Raw genomic sequence first — 18,451 nt, 5'->3', positions numbered from 1 at the left:
GGCAGTTTCTAATTGCATCTACCTATGTATTTCAGCTATTTGCCTATGAAAAATATTCTAATCAGCCAAGACTCCAGTTTACTTAGGATCAAAATTCTGGTTGCAGTTCCACAAACTTTTGTTTAGCTGTGAATCATTCAGAAATGATTACATACACACAACCCATGTGTTAAAGTGCTCGTAATGAATGAAATCACTTCAATTTGGTGATGCTAAGGGATTGGATGATCTAGTCACAACAAAAAACATCTATATACTTTTCAAAATGTTATTTCTAATATTGGGAGTCCACCCAAACAAAGGTAGATCAAACTGAATTAATTAGGAACATGGTTCACTGTTGAACAAGAGAAAATTTACGATGTAATCACATGTATAAAAAGAAACCTAGCTGAGGTTTTTCAATAAATTGGTCTTAAACATTAATTTGTAATATATTTGATGGATTGGGATAAAACAATAAAAAGGAATGGGTTAAATCATCAAATACAAACACACACAGGGAGGAAAAGTCATCTGACGAGTGATTTCTAAGGTTCCTTCCAGCTCTTGGATATGATATCTGGGTACACCAATTCTGCTCTTTTTGAGATGTCATGGTCTTATCTCAATCATCAGTGAAAAGCACTGTATTTTTGAAACCAGAAAAACAAAAACTGAGAATAGATGGCATAGGGCAACTTGTAAATGAAGAGCAAAGGTCGTTTAGAATTTTTTGGAGCGCTTGCAGTGAGCGACTTTAATGTGGGAGGGAAGAAGAGGGAGAGAGGGGATGGGCAAGGGATGGCATAAGCACTAGTTTAGCCAAGTTGCTGACGAACACTCAACTGAACTTGCCACTTCAATCTCTCATTCTCATATTTGATTCTCAAAATTCTACTGCTCTAAAACACAATCATCCAAGCCTTTTAAATCAAAAACTTAATCAAGCCCCTGCACCTTCCATAACAGGAAGCAAACAGTGTCTAGAGAGTTAAATAACTGGTTCTGTGTTCTGAACATTCCTTCACTCAGCTCCAAGTTTAGAAATGTCACTTTTCAGGCCATAGTAACTTGCTGGACAATCAGGTTTTATGATGAATAACTGAGTGGCATAGACAGTCCTCATCTGTTATTTTACTGTTCTTATTTCACTCAATAAATGTTAACTAATGCCCAAATTTCAATATTCTCCCATTGCACCAGCGCTGAAATGCATTAGCAAGGCAACAACCACATAATCATATGTCACTGATTCTGTAATATGTTTTGAAGATTTTTAAAAGGTTCTTCTTCCTCAACAACTTTTATCAGCCCTATGACATTTCAAAGACATGTGAGGACCTGCTAGTTGTTAACTATCCATTGAAGTCAGTAGGGTGTTAAAATCCCCAACTATGACTGTATTTCTGTCAATCTCTCCCTTTATGTCCTTCCAAGATTTGCTTTACATATTTAGGTGCTCCTGTGTTGGGTGTGTAAATGGTTACTAGGGTTATAGTCTCTTGTTGGATTGTTCCTTTATCATTATATAGTGTCTTTTTTTTTTTTTTGTCTCTTACTATAGCCTTGGTTTTAAAGTCTATTTTTTCAGATACAAGAACTGCTACCCTAGCTTTTTTTCCTTTCCATTTACATGAAATATCTTTTTCCATTCCTTTACTTTTAGTCTGTGTGTATCTTTCGATCTGAGATGGGTCTCTTGGAGACAGCGCATATATGGGTCTTGCTTTCTTATCCGTTTAGCTACAATGTGTCTTTTGGTCAGAACATTGAAGCCATTTGCATTTAAGGTGATTATTGATAGATACATATGTAGTGCTATTTTATTGTAAGACTTTTTTCCTCTGTATTTTTTTTTCTTCTCCTTCTCCTTCTCTTTCTTCTTAAAGCAAGCCCTTTAATATTTTTTGCAATACTTGTTTGGTGTAAACAAACTCCTTTAGCTTTTTCTTGGCTGGGAAGGTCCTTATTTCTCCTTTGATTTTAAATGATAGCCTTGCTGGGTAAAGTAGCCTTGGTTGTAGGTCCTTGCTTTTCATCACCTTGAATATTTCATGCCACTCCCTTCTGGCCTGAAATGTTTCTGTTTAGAAATCAGATGCCAGTCTAATTGGGAATTCTCTCCTTGTCTTTAATCCTTGTCATTTTAATTATGATGTGTCTCGATGTGGGCCTCTTTGGGTCCAACTTGTTCGGGACTCTGAGCTTCCTGGACTTGTGTGACTTTTCCTTCTCCAGATTAGGTAAGTTTTCAGTTGTTATTTCTTCAGATAGGTTCTCGATCCCCTGCTCACTCTCTTCTCCTTCTGGTATTGTCATGATGTGGATGTTGTTATGTTTCATGTTGTCCAAAATGTTTCTTAAGCTCTCCTCATTTTTTAAAAATTGATTTCCTTTTTGCTGCTCTGCCCAAGGTCTTTTTTATCTACCTTGTCTTCCAAATCGCTGATTCAGTCCTCTGCGTAATCTAATGTACTGTTTTTTTCTTCCAGTGTATTATTTATTTCAGATATTGCATTATTTATTTCTGACTGGTCCTTTTTTATGGTTTCTATGTCTTTTTTCATGCTATTGAGTACCCTTGTAATCATTACTCTAAACTCTATCTGATAAATTGCTTGCCTCCATTTCATCGAGTTCTGGAGAATTCTCATGTTCTTTCATTTGGGGTCTGTTTCTTCGTCTTCCCATTTTGGTTGCTTCTTTGTATTTTCCACCTTAGATGTTAACTAATCAGTTGTTAAACTGATCAGTTGTTAATCTAATCAATCTGTAATCAGCAGTCCACCTTAAGCACCACATGCTGAGGCAGAATAACTCCTGTAGGCAAAGCTATTGCTTCTTTTCAAGCTGATGCCACTTGGAGGGGAGTGCTCTGCCTGAGAAAGATGGCTCCTGCAATTGGGGAATGACTCAGCACAGGGATCCTGGCAGCTGTTCCTTCAGTTCTCTCCCCAGAGCCACCAGACCCAGACTCTCCTCACACTCTGCCCTCACTCTGCCAGAGCCCAGGGTAAGTGGCTACAAATGGAAATTTTTGCATTCAGCCCTTTAAGAGGCCCTCTGTGTCTCTAGCCATCTCTTCCTGGTGGACAGAAGCCCTGCTTCTTATTACAGCTAGATGTTATCTGGGTTCCTTTCCAACTCTGGTGCTCTAGGCTGGGGAGCCCAGCTTGGGGTTTAGACCCCGCACTCCTCACGCAGAACCCACCAGCCACTGAAATGTCTCTGGAACTTCATCTGCCACCTCTGGGAGCCCAGCCAGCTCTCTCATGCCTCCTCCACACTCCCTACCAGTCTTGTTGTGGTGAAGTGGTTTCTTATGTCTGTCTGTGGTTATAAGGCTTCTCTCCAGCTAGTGTTCAGTTGGTTATTCTGGATGATTTCTCTACAATTTAGTTGTAGTTCCAGATTGGTCCTGGGAGGAGGTTAGTGTAGCTACCACTTACTCCTCTGCATCTTGGATCTTCACTCATGATACTTTCAACACAACCCCAGATTAAAACTCTGCCACTGGATAATTATAATTTTAAAAAGATTTCCAGTAAATCATTGTTGCAAAGTTTGAGGACTGCCTATGCCATGTTTAAATTCTTGTAATTTTCATGAACAAAACTATTGGACAAGTGATTAATAAATATAGCTAAGTAACAAGAATGTAAAATTTGTAGAATCACTTGGGTTAATTGGAACAATTTCTTACAATGCATTCATAGGCCTAACATAATTGTGTTCAACTAGAGCACAGTAAACAGAATAATAGCCTCTCAAAGATCTCTGTGTCCTAATCCCTGAAACCTGTGAATATGTGTTTACATGACAAAGGGGACTTTGTAGATGTAATTAATGGTAAGGATTTTGACATGGAAAGGTCATCCTGTATTCTCCAGGTGGGCCCAATATAATCACAATCCTTAAGTGATAAGAGGAAGGCAGAAGAGCAGGTCAGAGAGATCAGTGTAGAGAAAAAACTACCATTGTTGGTGCTGAAGGCAGAGAAAGGGAACCACACGCCAAGGGATGCAGTCATCCTCTAGAGGCTGAAATCAACCCTCAGCCTACAGCCAGCAAGAAGATAGGAACCGTGGTGGCCCTACAACTGTGAAGATCTGAATTCTGCCAATGACCCAAATGAGAAAGAATCAGACTCTCCCTAGAGCCTCAGAAGCAAGTACTGCCCTGCTGACACTTTTTGATTTTAGCCCAGTAAGAGCCATACCAGACTTATGACCTAAATAACTAGAAGATAAAAAATTTGTGATGTTTTGAGTCATCGGTTTGCAGTAATTTGTTATGGCAGCAATAGAAAATGTATACATGGAATTTTGTTTGAGTCCTTGCACACAACTAAGCAATGGGACAATATCTACATATGGATCGGGTAGTACCCTTGGAATGTGGTAAAAAGAGCACACCAGCTACAGTACTGTCCATGGTGGATAATTACCATGAGAAAAAAGGGTGTGTAGTCAATGAGGGCAGAAAAGTGTCTCCAGAGAAATAGGAAACACTGAGGTTAATCCTGATATCACATCTGCAACTAAAGATAATTGCCTCCGTGTTTTTCTACAACTTCACCACCTGACAGTATTGTCAAATAAAGCTAACTTCTCTCTGTACCACCCCCCAATTCATAAAAGGTCTTCTCATCTGTTATACTCCTTTGTCTAATCCTGATGAGATATTAAATAATTAATAAATGGCATGAAAGTAGTAAAAGTCTATAAAAACAAAAAGGCTTTAGAGAAGTTAAGAGTTCTGAAATTAAGCAGACCTGATTTGAATTATCACTGCACCTCTTATTTGAAGTGTAACACTGAGAACTTAATTAAGCTCCCTGAACACTGTGCCATTGTGTGTAAAACAGGGAGAAGATGTGACCCTAGGACTATTTGGGAAGCATCTTGAAAAGTGACTGACACTTTTATAATAGCATGTAATAATTTATATTTAACTATGCTAAACCAGGACAATTGTTTTTAATTGCAAATAAATAAGTTTCATATGAAATTTATAACTGTTATATAGGCTAGATTCAAGATTTAAGCTCCAAGAGTTCTCAAAGTTGTTTCTAATTATATTTTTCTTATGGAAGATAAGCCTATTTCATTTCTCCATTGAACTACATCATAAGACATACTCTCCAACAAGTTGGGCAAGCTTTTGTCTTACCATACCATAAATATGGCAAAATTAAGTAAAAACAACATGCCACTGAAAATCTTCTTTTTAATTGGAAACGAAATATAATTTTGCTTTTCATTAAGTTTACATTTTATACTCCAGGATCAAATTATTGCTACTTGAAAAGTACAATGTGTACCCCTTTTGCCCTATAAAGCACTTAAAGGATGGATTCCATTCTTCTTGTTTAAAAGGGTTACTATCAAGCTTAAACATAAATTTATCATTTTCCATTCTATATAATATGCACTTTAAAATCTGGTACCCCTCACCCTGGCTGGTGTGGCTCAGTGGATTGAGTGTCAGTCTGAGAACCAAAGGGTTGTCAATTTGATTCCCACTCAGGGCACATGCCTGGGTTTTGGGCCAGGTCCCCAGCTGGAGGTGTACAAGAGGCAACCACATACTGATGCTTCTCTCCCTCTCTTTGTCCCTCCCTTACCCCGTCTCTAAAAATAAATAAATAAAAATCTTTAAAAAATAAAATAAAATAAAATCTGGTACCTCTTCCTAATTTCTGCCTCCTCATCTAGCCCAGACACATTTCTCTTCCTTAGTGTTTTCATTGCTATTAAATCCATTATCGATACTGAAGATACAGTAAACAAACATGTTATTTAACCTAATTATATTGAATCAGAATTTTCACAATAATAAAATAAATTAAGCAATTAAATTGTTGTGAATAAATATAGGATGGAATATAAAGAATAGTCATTTTGAATGACTATGAAGACTATACCCCCAATACCCAGGAAATTTATGCCTGGTACATAATGAGAAGTGAATAATTTCTGACTATTATAAATTCATTATATAAGGTGGTTGAAAAAGAACTAAGCACTTTTAAAAATGGATTACTCAGTAAATTCTTAATGTATAAATTCTCCAACAATCTCACCTTTACACTACCTCTTTCTCCCAGACTTGAGGGAAATAAAGCAATACACTGTGGCTGCCATTTCAATTTAAAGTAGCGAGCACCATGCTTATAATTCTTGACTCTTTAACCATAAGTAATAAAGTCATTAACACAAATACTTGCTTATCTCTTACTTCTTTCTATCCCCTCTTCCTAAGCCCCACTTAGATCTCATCTAAATATTCTAAGGTTCAAGGAGAATGTCTGGAATCCTTAGAATTCTTAGTAACTCCAGGTTTCCCATGATGGTATTAAGATTTGCACTTCCATGTCTCTTCCCTCTGGGGTGACTGTTTTTGAGGGGTACTTGGAATTGACACTTTAAGAGTAGAAAAATAAACATAGATCAATTATTAACAAGTAAATTTTTGAAAATTCCTGAACGCATCAAAAATATTAGCTTTCTGGCTTGCAAGTTTCTTATGTGCAGTATTCTTCAGTTAGATTAAATGGTTATGAGATCTTTTAAAACATGCATAATAGGCTTTAAAACAAAATTTTAAGTTCACATCCACATGGCCACACCTCCTCAGACTAAAAGATTTGATGTAACTAAAATAAACACTGACTATAAGGTGCATGGAACCCAATTGTAAATCTCTGAATAGGAAGTTTGTAAATTCTAAATTCACCATGGTCCAGTGTGAATCCTATGATTAAAAAAATAATAGTCCCAAGCTGTGAAAGACAAGCAGAGCATCTGTGTAACAGGACAGAGGTGTCTTCTTTTAGTCAGACCACATAGGGAGCATTGCATTCAGATGTAGTATCTCATGTAAAGATTAACATAAAAAAATATCCGGGTGAGGACAACTAGCTGAGTGAAGGGTCCAGAAAACATGTCACACGAGTAATAGTTAAAGAGCAGATTTATAGACTTGTATGTAATGGAGAAAATAGATATTTTTTTCTATATAGCTTGATAAGGCCACACTAATAACAGGAAATAAAAGATATGAAGAATTGCTTTTGCTCAATGCAAGGAAGAGCTGTCCACAAATGAAAGGTGCTGCCTTGGTTAGGGAGTAAGCTCTTTGTCAGTGCCAGTGATCAAGAAGGAGATGTATTACCATCTTTCAGAGGTGTCACAGGAAAGAATCTTGCTTTAAAGGGGGGATTGGGTCCTCTAAATGGCCTCTAAGGCCACTTTTATCCTTATGGTTTTCCATTAAGAAGTGTTAAACTAGCCCCTTTTTTTTCAGAAGTCAACATGTCTTTTATTTATTTATTTATTTTTTTAACTAGCCCTTTTGCAAGCTCAGGCAATGGACATTCCCAGAGAACATGCCAAAGTTACAGACTAACACTAAATTGCTCTTAGGTGTTCTTTATGCTACTGCTCCACATAATTTTGCTAAATTAACCATATATAGTGAAAACAAATTAGTCAGACACAGGAGTTAACGTATGTGATAATTGTGAAAGTAACTAAATATATTCTTTTCTAATATGAGATGATCAATTTAAAAAGTATTTTGCTAAACAAAAAAGATTTCTAAAACCATAAGGTTTTGTTTTATTCACTGAATTAGAAAAAATGACAATCTTATGGGATAGAAAACATGTCAAATTTGGTAAATGCATATTCTTTTTTTAAAAAAATTTAGTGGGAGTGAAATAGCTAAAGGGTTAAGCAAAAAAAATGCAAATCCATATTTTTATTTGGTCTACCCTTTGAATCACCTACAAACAAGAAACACATATGCATAATCTTTTCTCGGGAAATCTACATAATAAATTTTAATGATGAAATGATAGAAAACTATTGCTATAAAATACTATACTATTGATATTTACTATAAAATATATTTTTCATATAAACAAAAATCATTGTAAACAGGAAGCTAACTGAATGCAAGTGTATTGACCAAAAAAGAAGTCTGATTCACTAACACTCATTCTATACTCACTGTCTTTTAGCTTGAGAAGGTAAAATTCTAAGAAAAACATCTTGTAGTGTCTGTCTTGCTACTATTCCTTTTTATATTGAGCTGGTTAATTCTTACCTTCTGTGTTACTCCCTACTGCCACACCATTATTATCGAAACTTACTAATTGTGATAGAAGGAGACTTGACTTGCGGTGGTAAACACACAATATACAGATGATGTGTTGTGGAATTGTATACCTGAAATCTATATAATTTTATTAACCAATGCCGCCCCAATAAATTCAATAAAAGCTATTATCAAAATGCTATTAAAAAAAACCTTACTGCTTGTGAAGGAAAGATCAAAAGATCACTAATGCTAATTCTGTTCTATTTCAATGTGTCCTTAGACTCTAACAAAACATTAATCCTATAACATTAGCCAGAATGAACCATTTGCTATTTTAAAACAATGAATACCAAAACACCAGAAAACCACTGAGATGGGAGTGTCCTTTCAGCTTTATTAATTTAGGCAAAATGACAGGTTAATTTATATGGTTCACATCTGTCAGGAACAGTCTTTACTAATTCAGTTTACACTGACCAGGAGATCCTCCCTCAGGCTAAGATTGAACTTCAATGTTCTGTTGAATGGAGTGTAACACAAACATGTCATTCAGATTTCTATCAAGACAGAATTCCACATGGATGGCACACCACCCTGCCAGCTTTCAAAACTGAAGCTGAAGGAAGACTAAGCCTACCCAATAAAGACAAAGTATTTGGTAATTAATCTATCTGGAGGCCAAAAGATTATTTTCCCAAATCTTCTGTCTTTAAGATACTCCACTCTTCCCAAATCATATTACAACACAATTTGAAAGCTGATTTATATTTTAAAAAACTATTTTCCTTAATATTGTCAAAAAAAAATTGTCTTCATCATCGTTAAGTCATGAAAATATGGAGAAGTTTCAAACTGTCATTCGAGTTTGAAAGAAGCAAAAAGGAAAACTTGCAGTTTAAACCACAAGGAAAAGTAGCCTTTCTGTTCAATGTTCGCAGTAAGTAAAGCATTCTTTATTGCAGCTCTCACGAGCATAGCAGCACTGCCCTATCAACAGCATCAATGGAAAGATCTCTATGTAGCTACGTAAGCAGCACCTACACTTTTAAAAAGAGGCCCTAAAGAGCCCTTATATTTTTCCATACTTGCTCAATTACTGCAATGCATTTTTACTACAGTCAAAGAATTTTCTATTGAGATTTAAGTCTTTGGAAAAGTACACATCTTCAATGAGAACCACATAATGTGTATTTGACAAACCATATAATAGGTAGTGATAAAACATTACAAGCCAATGCTGCTGCTATACAAGCAAAGATACAAAAGGATACTCTATTAACTGTGAAGAATTCTATATTCAAGATACTATTTTAAATATGTGTACATAATTTCACAAGTAAATTGTAAAACATCACATTTTATGGAAGTGTCAGAATTTAGTCTGTTTCAATGCAAAGACCTTAGACCCACAAAACACAAATAACCATTTAACCTATGTTTATGAGAGCAAATATGTTACTTGACCCAGTATTTTAAATTAGCCTTTATAATTTTTGAAAGCAAAAATCATACTAAACTTAAGTATAATTTTGTATGTAGAACTGTTGTGGAATATAAAGAAGCACTGATGAGAACAACATGTTAAACATGGCTTTTTTATTTCTGGCCAACTAAGGCAACAAACTCTAAATTTATTTTAAAACCTGATTTAAACTCCCTGAGCTAGTCTTTTCCTATATTTAACATATTTTCTATGTGTATATTTACATAATATTTTAAACTTTGTATTAATTTATTTATGAAGAAAAATTGGTTGAGGCCTATTTAATAATATAGACCATCACAATGTCAAAATAGTCTAGGCTAACACTAGTTCTTCAAATATATTTTTCCATTCTACCTATCTGCACTACCAATAATCAATGTCAACATACAATGTCGGTGATATTTTCTAGCTTCTAACATTTCAATCTATTCATTCATATCATTAAATCAAAGAAGTGAGTAAATACTTAAAAGGAAGAAAGTGATTTATTAAAGATGTTGTATTAAGCTGTATCTGTGTTTGTGTCTAGTATGAATTAATCAAACATAAGTATTTCTTAACCATCTCTAAAAACTGGCAAAACAGATTCAATAGGAAGTGAAATTTGGATCTTTTGGACAGTAAAATATTGTAGAAATACTAGAATCATTAGTATACATTATTAATCGTAACCTACTGATTTTAGTTTGGGGTATGTATTTTGTTTTGATGATAAACTTGCTTTTGGTAAATCTTTAGTAATTTCTCACCAGCTAAGATTCATAAAGTCCACAGGCACATCACATTTTCTCAAAATTTTTGAAGTAGCCCCATTAACTTGTCACCTCCATAAATTTGTGCTGTTGACAACTACAGCTTATGAGAAATAAATATAGCTGATCTTTTTTTACAAGTATAACTTAAATTTTAACTTTATAGGAAAAAAGAGTTTAACCCCCAAACAAATAAAAATCACCTGAAGCATTTATAAGGAGGGATATTTTAAAATCAGAAAATGAAATGATGACAGGATTTAACTCTAAAATGTCCTTGTTTTCCGGTGCTTTCCAGGGAATCACTTCTCTGGAAGTAAGCACACTTACTTCCTCAGCAGCTGAAAGCCATTCAAAGAACTAGATAGACACCACTGTGCATCTGAACGTCATATACAACAAAAACTAAGTAATAAAATGGCAACTCACCAGATTCCTAAACACAATTAACCTAAAGCAGGAAGAATTTTCCACATCTCTCTCACTGAAAAATATTTTAAAGGGAACACTCACAGTTAAGATAGACATACTAAAAAGCTTTTCTCATACATACATCCATATATTTTTTTAAAAGGTCCAAATTTCCCTCACTGCTTTCTCCACCAAAAAAAAAAAAGGATCTCATGCAATACTTTGAAAGAACATCTTATTATTTTTATTATATCTCCTGGATTTTGTTTTTAAAGCAACACTGCAAATTTAAAAAATAAGATTCTCAAAAATTTTAGAAAGATTTCCCAATATATTTCAGTGTATATTTACTTAAAATAAATTCCTAAAATAGGCAGTTGTATAATATGCTTTTCAATTCCATGTGTATAAATAACTGTTCATACAACTATAATTTGCATGAATTCAAACTTACACTTCAGAACCAGAATTATAAAACTGGGAAAGATATGTCAAACTTATTAATATTCATATACAACTCGAGTATAAAAATCTTGATTAAAATATTAATTTTCTTACCAATGTGTTAACTCTGAATGTTTCAGATTCATCAAAAATTATAGAAAGCATTTCCATATTTCACACAACACAACAGCAAGCATCAGCAGTTTTTTGTGCCGTTGCACAAAAGAAGTCATCTTAAGTGCTTCGGATATACAAAATTTTTTTAAAAATCCAACCACTATAAAATATTAAAGTTTATCCTTATGCAATTCCTTAGGTATACCTCTAGACTTTCATATAAGCTATTAGATTACCATAAGACGCTTTAAATAAAAATAAACAAACTCCTCAGAAAACAAAACAAAGGTAAAATGTGGACATACCAATATATTTAAATGTAAAAGCAAGCTTGAGGTTTTTAATCTTATGCATTTTTGGATGTTGCTGTTTAGGATTTTTATCCCCTTTTTCCACAAGGTTGATCATCAATGAAATCCCACTTTAATATCCTATTTTCTCTCACTTACATGTATGCTGGAGAAAGTGGAGTTGACCTGGATGTTTTAAGCACAGGAACTGGGAATTTCCAGATAGCAGGAGAGCTCGTTTTCCATTTCAATGGCATGTTGTCACCACGGTACTACAATAACAGTAAACAGCGTTTCCATAACACACTACCAACTAGGACTTCCATTCCACACTGTACTGACACAGCAGTGGCTGTCGCGGAGAACAAGCAAATGATTCTGCCAGTGCCCTCAAACCGATGCTTTCAATCTGTAAAATAGGGCTGCAAGGTTCCTCCTTTGAATCCTCCTGTCACCTAAAGCAATATGATGATCCTATTTTTCTAACTCAACAATAGTGCCACCTCGTTAGGAAAGCGTTGACTGCAGTATATATTTTTTAAGACTGCACTGTGCATCCGCACAATGCAGCTTTATTTAATAAAAGCAGCTAGGGTTTGTTTCTTATTGTATTGTTTTAAGCTTGCATTACCATTGTTCTACCTTAACAGGGATACTGCAGCACTGTACTATATTTTGCACCTATTAACCTGATTTCTGACCAATAGTAGCAGGAAAAAAATAGATGGGTTTCATATGAAAATGAAACAACATACCTACTCAGAATACACTTGTCATCCTCTGAACATTCTTCTTTTGAGCTGCAACAATACAAATGGGATATAAACCTCAGCATAGCCTTAGGCCACAGCTAATAGAGATCAGTGACTAAATTCAGCAGCCTGCTTTCCTCCTGTGCGAGCTCTGGCCACACAATACAAGAATGCCATTATGGGAAAAGCCTGTTTAAAAAATGCCAGTCTCTGTTTCCAGTTAGAAGAAGGCAAAATGTAAGAACAAATATAAACTGCGGCAGAACTCTGCACATTCTTCTAGTAGCTTCTGATTCAAGTTGCTCTCCTTTCCCTATTCTTATTTCCAAGCCGGGATGAGCAAAATCTCATACATTTACAATGTGCTGTGGTAACACGAATATCACTCTGGCTTCTGCAGCAGAGAAGTACAGAGTAGCATGCTCTTAATAGCGGTCCTCGGAGGGACGCTATCAACAATCTAATTCAATGCTGCCCTCCCCTTCTTCTCTTCCCCTTTCCCCTCCCGGTCACCCCTCACTCCTCCCCCACCCCCAAACAGCTCACAAATTGCCTAGAGGGGAGACTAATGCTGCTGGCGGAGCAGGTGTCCAGTAGGGACCATTCCAAGGCTCAGCCGCGAATCCAGTAACCTCTAGAGGTTATTGGCTGACAAGGAGGTTAAAAAATTAAAGCTGCTGTCAGAGGCAGCTTGAGATATTTCATGAAAGCAATGGAAAATACAGGGTTTATCTATATATTTTTTAAGATCTTGCCAGGAGAAAGCATCCCCAGTGCCCTGAAAGTGACTGTCTTTTTAAATAGTTCATTTTAATTGTATTTTTTCCATTACCATTTATTCCCCTCTACACTCTTCTACCCGTTTAAAGCAGCAAATTCACAGCTTTTCTACACAATTCTTAGACGAAAAAATAAAACACCTGGTATTATGTTGAACTCTTTATTTAAATAGGCTGAATAATTTTAATTCTGATGTAGTCACCATCACTAAAGATCTAGCTTCATAGCACCCTTCCTCTTCTACCTAAAATCACAATTATCTGTCTTCATCGGTGAAAGCCAGTACCTTTTTTAAAAAATCACTAGTGACAAAGAGCTCATATTTACTTTCAACTTTGTATCTAAACAATTAAACTTGTGCTTCCAACTTAAGGAGTTGGCTTTCAGACATTCTTTCCAAATTACTACTAGTTTCTAAAAAAATTGAAATTTTGTCCTTAAGAGGCTTTCTCATTTGTAGTCAAAAATCACAGATAAATATTTCTAGAGAAACATACTACTATCAAAAATTCCAAAATATATTATTTAATATACCAGAAATACAGACTGAAATCAGCTAAGGTAAATCACAAGTACCTTCCTTCAAGATACACATCAATATCCAAGCAAAAAGTATTTTCCTATGAAACCCAAACACCTACAGTGTGGAGCAAAAGTAGGTTTACACTTGTGTGTATATGGAACACAGTTTATTCTTGTATTATTATTTATTAAATATTGTATTATTTTCTATATGGACAACTATAAACCTACTTTTGCCCCTACCTATATACATATGCTTTATATACAAACACACATTCATATATATGGAGAGATTAAAAGATTATTTTGAAACACTCCCCACTAATACAGATGTCAGCCATCACATCACAAACAATTTTTATTCAATCCACCATATACAAATAATATCCCCCCAAACTAGTCAAGCATCTTAAAGGGTTAAATTATATTTCCAACTCTTTTTAGTACTAACACACAAAACTATCTTATAGACATCATCAAAGGAATCACAGAAAGGAATATTTATCCATACCTTGCTAATGAAAATATTTATATTTTATTTAAAGGTTAAAAAACTACCACTAATACAAATAAACCATACTCAATATTTTACATCGGAAGGCTTTGTGTAATAATTCTTACTAGTTATGGAGCAAAAAAGGTTCCAGGTACAATCAGCCATAGCAACTTGTTGGAAACTCCAAGAAGGAAATGCACACACACGCACACACATGTACTCAAGTTTGAAATGTCCCATTCTAAAAACCTAAAGTATTCTCAATCATTTAAAAATATAAAACATAAAATGGTTACAAATTACCTCTCTGTAGCAAGGAGGCGGTGTTTTAGAAAGGAAATTCAACCATAATCCAGCTTATGACAAAGCAGTGATTGCAAATACAACTTCTTCCTGAGAACAAACCACCCAAAACTTCTTCTATATAAAAACATGGTAGTGAAGTGTTCAAGCAGTTTATCTATAAGGACTACTCGACATTGATGAGTGGGAAATAGGGTGAGTCTAGAGTTTTCCAAATTTCCAAGACAGCAACCCTCACAAACATGAAGATCACGTTATTGCTAAGGTTCTCAGGTTATTTTTCTAAGGTTCTCAGGTTATTTTTCTTCTGTGAACTACCAACTGATTTTAAAAAGCAACATATTCTTTGTCTACTCTCATTAGGCTCCAAAGAAATAAACCAATACCACCAAATCATCTATGCCAATTTTCAATCTAGATTTCTTTTAGACTTAATGAGGTTTTTTTAGACTTAATGTTTAGAACTTGTTTTTGTGGCACTACAACAATTTGTTCAAAGTGAAAAGAAAATAAGACTGTTTTCCTCCACCCCACCCTCAGCACTCTTAAAGACTCCCAAACCCTGAAAGTATTATATCTGCTGATGGACATTTACTTACATTCTCAGTCCTTTTGCTTTAATAAATTGCAAGGTGTCATCTGTAATTATCTCTCATGAGCAAAGAGCTAGTAGGCCAAAGGCTTTAAAAATAGTTCCTTTAAGTAGAAATATACTTTACATTATTAATTTGTTTAACAACACCATTCCTCATCATTTAAAGATTTTATTTATTTTTTTTTTAGAGAGGGGAAAGGGAGAGAGAAAGAGAGGAAGAGAAACACCGATGTGGAAGAGATACAACAATCAGTTGCCCCTCACACATCTCCAACTGGAGACCTGGCTCACAACCCAGGCATGTGCCCTGATGGGGAATTGAACCAGCGACCGTTTGGTTCGCAGGCCGGCACTCAATCTACTGAGCCACACCAGCTAGGGCCCATTCCTCATCATTTAGAAGTAAACTTCAGTCAGGTAAAATCACTGGAATTACAAATTAGCAGAGTCCAGATTATTCAGATTTTACTACCCTGACAGTGACTCCAGTAGCAACCATTACATTCTGGAACTAAAATTGTTTCCACCTCAGAGTAAAAGAAAGAAAACAATTAAACATATATTTTAAATACAATTTTATACAGGCTCTGTGTCCCACTACTTAAATATCTATACTGAGAAATGTCAAAAACCCTCATTCACATGATAGGAAACACTGATTTCACTTATAGAACACTTAGTTTCTATTATGGACAAGTGCATAAAACAGGATAGAAAGACAACATACACAAGAACTCTTCAAAGCATTCTATGAACGTTAACTCATCACTTAAAAATACCTGTGAAATGCATATTTCAGAGATGTAATAAACAAAGGACAACGCTGGGACTTGGCCAAGGCCACAAAGAGAGACATTCTTGGTTAAATACTGCATACAACACAGAATGCCCTGGCTCTCAATGTAGAAAGAAGATTTTTATAACTTTTAGAACTCTTACAAATCATCTTACTCAGTACCCTCATGGTATAGATGAAAAAAACTAAAGCCCAGAGAAGTTAACTTGCTGATGTCACACTGCTAGCTCGTAGCAGAACTGGAACTAGAAACCAAGTTTGCATCTCCTAGTCCACAACTCCCACTCCAGGATTCCTGCTGTTACTCTTTCTTGATGAGGTTATTCCATAAAATGTGTGTTTCTATATGAAGTCAACCACATTCTACACGTGTTTCAACGTACTCTAAAGAAACAGGAACTACAAAGAGCCATTTACTTCTACAATTATATGTACACTCAAAGATGGAAGTGGGAGAAAAACACCAAAAATATGAAACTGTGAAGAAAGACCATTTCCAAAATCTTAATTCCAGAAGGTATTTAGGAATGATCGGGGAGAAAAAGATAAGTAAAAAATTAAGCCAGTCATAGAAAAAAGTGAAATACATATCTAGTAGCCTAATTTTTTCTCAATATAAATGTTTCTAAATAACTTTATAGGAATATTTAACTTGCTGAAGGACTGTAACAATATATCTCCAGTGCCGCTTCCTCACTAAAGGTAATGACTAATATGTCATGTATCTACTCTGTCTTTTCTTATTTTCTGGTATTCTTTAAGAACTGACCTACCTTTTTCTTGCAAGTTTTGGTTAATCCTGTGGTGGATACATCTACAGACCAATATCACTAACCACAGTTAATGTGAGCAAGTACTGTGTAATCTTCCCTTCAATCCTGACAATATCTCTTCAGACTAATCTGGGATATCCATGTTATTTGTGTTGCTCAGACAAGACTGTAGATCATGCCAAATTGTGTGCTCTGTTTATGTTCTACCAATCAATATAAGTATTTGGACACAACAAAGCAGGACTTTTAAACACTTTAAAGAACATGAAAAATTAACTTCAGGACAACAGAGCAAAATTCTTAATACATTCAGGGCTCCTTATTATAGGAAACAGAACCATTCACATAAATGGCTATATATACTTGTGTGTGTGTTTGTATCTCTTTTACTTATTTCAGGAAATTGAATATTAAATACATTAAGATTTTTATTAGATATTCAGATATGTAATCTTGCTAAAACCAAAATGGTAAATCCCAGATATTTCTCAAAGAAAACTACATTGGAAAGTCATCATTCCATTTTTTATAACCACCTTCTCATGTGTCAATTTCCTTAACAGAACTGTGTGACTCCTTATAGCTCCAGAAAGGATTTACATAAACTATTGTAACTATGACTAGGCCTTCCTTGGATTAATATAGTACCTATCTTCTTCACAATACAAACAAGTAGAAAAACACAACTGTTGTGCAGTTACATGGACATGAATGTGTGTTTGTATGAAGAATTCCTCATGCCATAGTGGCATAAGTAATGTACTCTTTCATCTTTAACATATCTAAAGGAGAATAAGAGTACTAAGTTGCTTGGTGTTTCTTTGTTTGTTCATTTGTTTGTTTTGAGGGTGGTATACTATGACAATAAGAAGAGCTGGTAAGCTGATAAGACAGGAAACAATAGGTAAGGGAACCAAAGGAGAATAAAGGTAATGACTGGAAGAAGAACGGAAAGCCGGAGTGGTAGTGGTTCCTGCTATTTGTGTAGCATCTTTTGTAATTTGTGGTCAAATGAATGAAGTTGTGAGACTAAGATAGAAGTTGGGGTGGGAGGACAAAAATACAGAAGGACTGAGTAGACAACAAGAAAGATTCAGTTGCTGAGAACTCAATGACCTACAGATTCTGACTGCCCTTACTGTCTCACTACAGCTGGAAAAAGTATTAGCAATGAATGGGAAATTCAGAAGTTTTTGCCCTTCCTTCATCCTTTTATTTTCTGTAGTAACCATATTATTTATGGTTTTTCTGGTGGGGGAACTACCCTTGAGTGCTTCATTCATATACGATTCCCAAATCCATATACCCAAATAAGTCTTTGTGCATCTTTGACATGCATAAACAAAATCAATTCTTAAGTATGCCCATTTACTGTATTAAACAATGCCTTAAATGTCTAACCAAAGTGTTTGTGTTAGAAGTAATAGTGGTGGAAACCAATGATTTTAAAATGTAAACTGCCTGTATTTGCAGGACCATTTTTAAATTGAAAAACGCAACTTAGAGAGTTTATCATAATCAAACAGGGATAATGTACCCAGTGCTTCAATAAGAGGCTGTATTGTTACCATACCCTGTACTCCAGTCACACTATTTCATCTGCCTGAGATGCCCTCCCCAAATTCTTGCTCCTCCTTCCAAAAGGAATCCCTGAATCTATCTTCCTATTGAGCACTGTTCCTGGCACATTGGAAAGCATATAATAAATACTTATTGAGCAAACTGAAAAACGTTTATAAGCAGAGGAGTGATTAAATAAGAATTGTGTTGAAGATAGGGTATATCATGGCAGTTTTTTTTAATGCTGTTATTGATTCTGCTATTACTAAAAGCAGGGTTCTAGTAA

General features: G+C 35.1%; 1 protein-coding gene across 3 annotated transcripts in view; it reads right to left on the bottom strand.

Moving 5' to 3' along the window:
* Positions 1-18,451, bottom strand: part of KLHL13 (kelch like family member 13) — a 131,886-nt gene that overhangs the window by 62,993 nt on the left and 50,442 nt on the right. Inside the window, exon 1 of one of the 3 annotated variants that reach the window (XM_090264183.1) lies at positions 11,748-11,901. The exons of the other annotated variants lie outside the window; for them this stretch is intronic. Coding sequence (XP_090120309.1) covers positions 11,748-11,845 — 98 coding nt within the window. The 5' untranslated portion in view covers positions 11,846-11,901. Of the gene's footprint in view, positions 1-11,747; positions 11,902-18,451 lie in introns of those variants that run through there. 3 annotated transcript variants of the gene reach the window in all.

This window comes from Furipterus horrens, unplaced genomic scaffold (assembly GCF_987537825.1).
Source record: "Furipterus horrens unplaced genomic scaffold, mFurHor1.1.pri manual_scaffold_17, whole genome shotgun sequence".
NCBI classification, from domain to species: domain Eukaryota; kingdom Metazoa; phylum Chordata; class Mammalia; order Chiroptera; family Furipteridae; genus Furipterus; species Furipterus horrens.
Note: the sequence above shows the minus strand (reverse complement) of the source record. Positions and strands in the feature narration are given on the sequence as shown.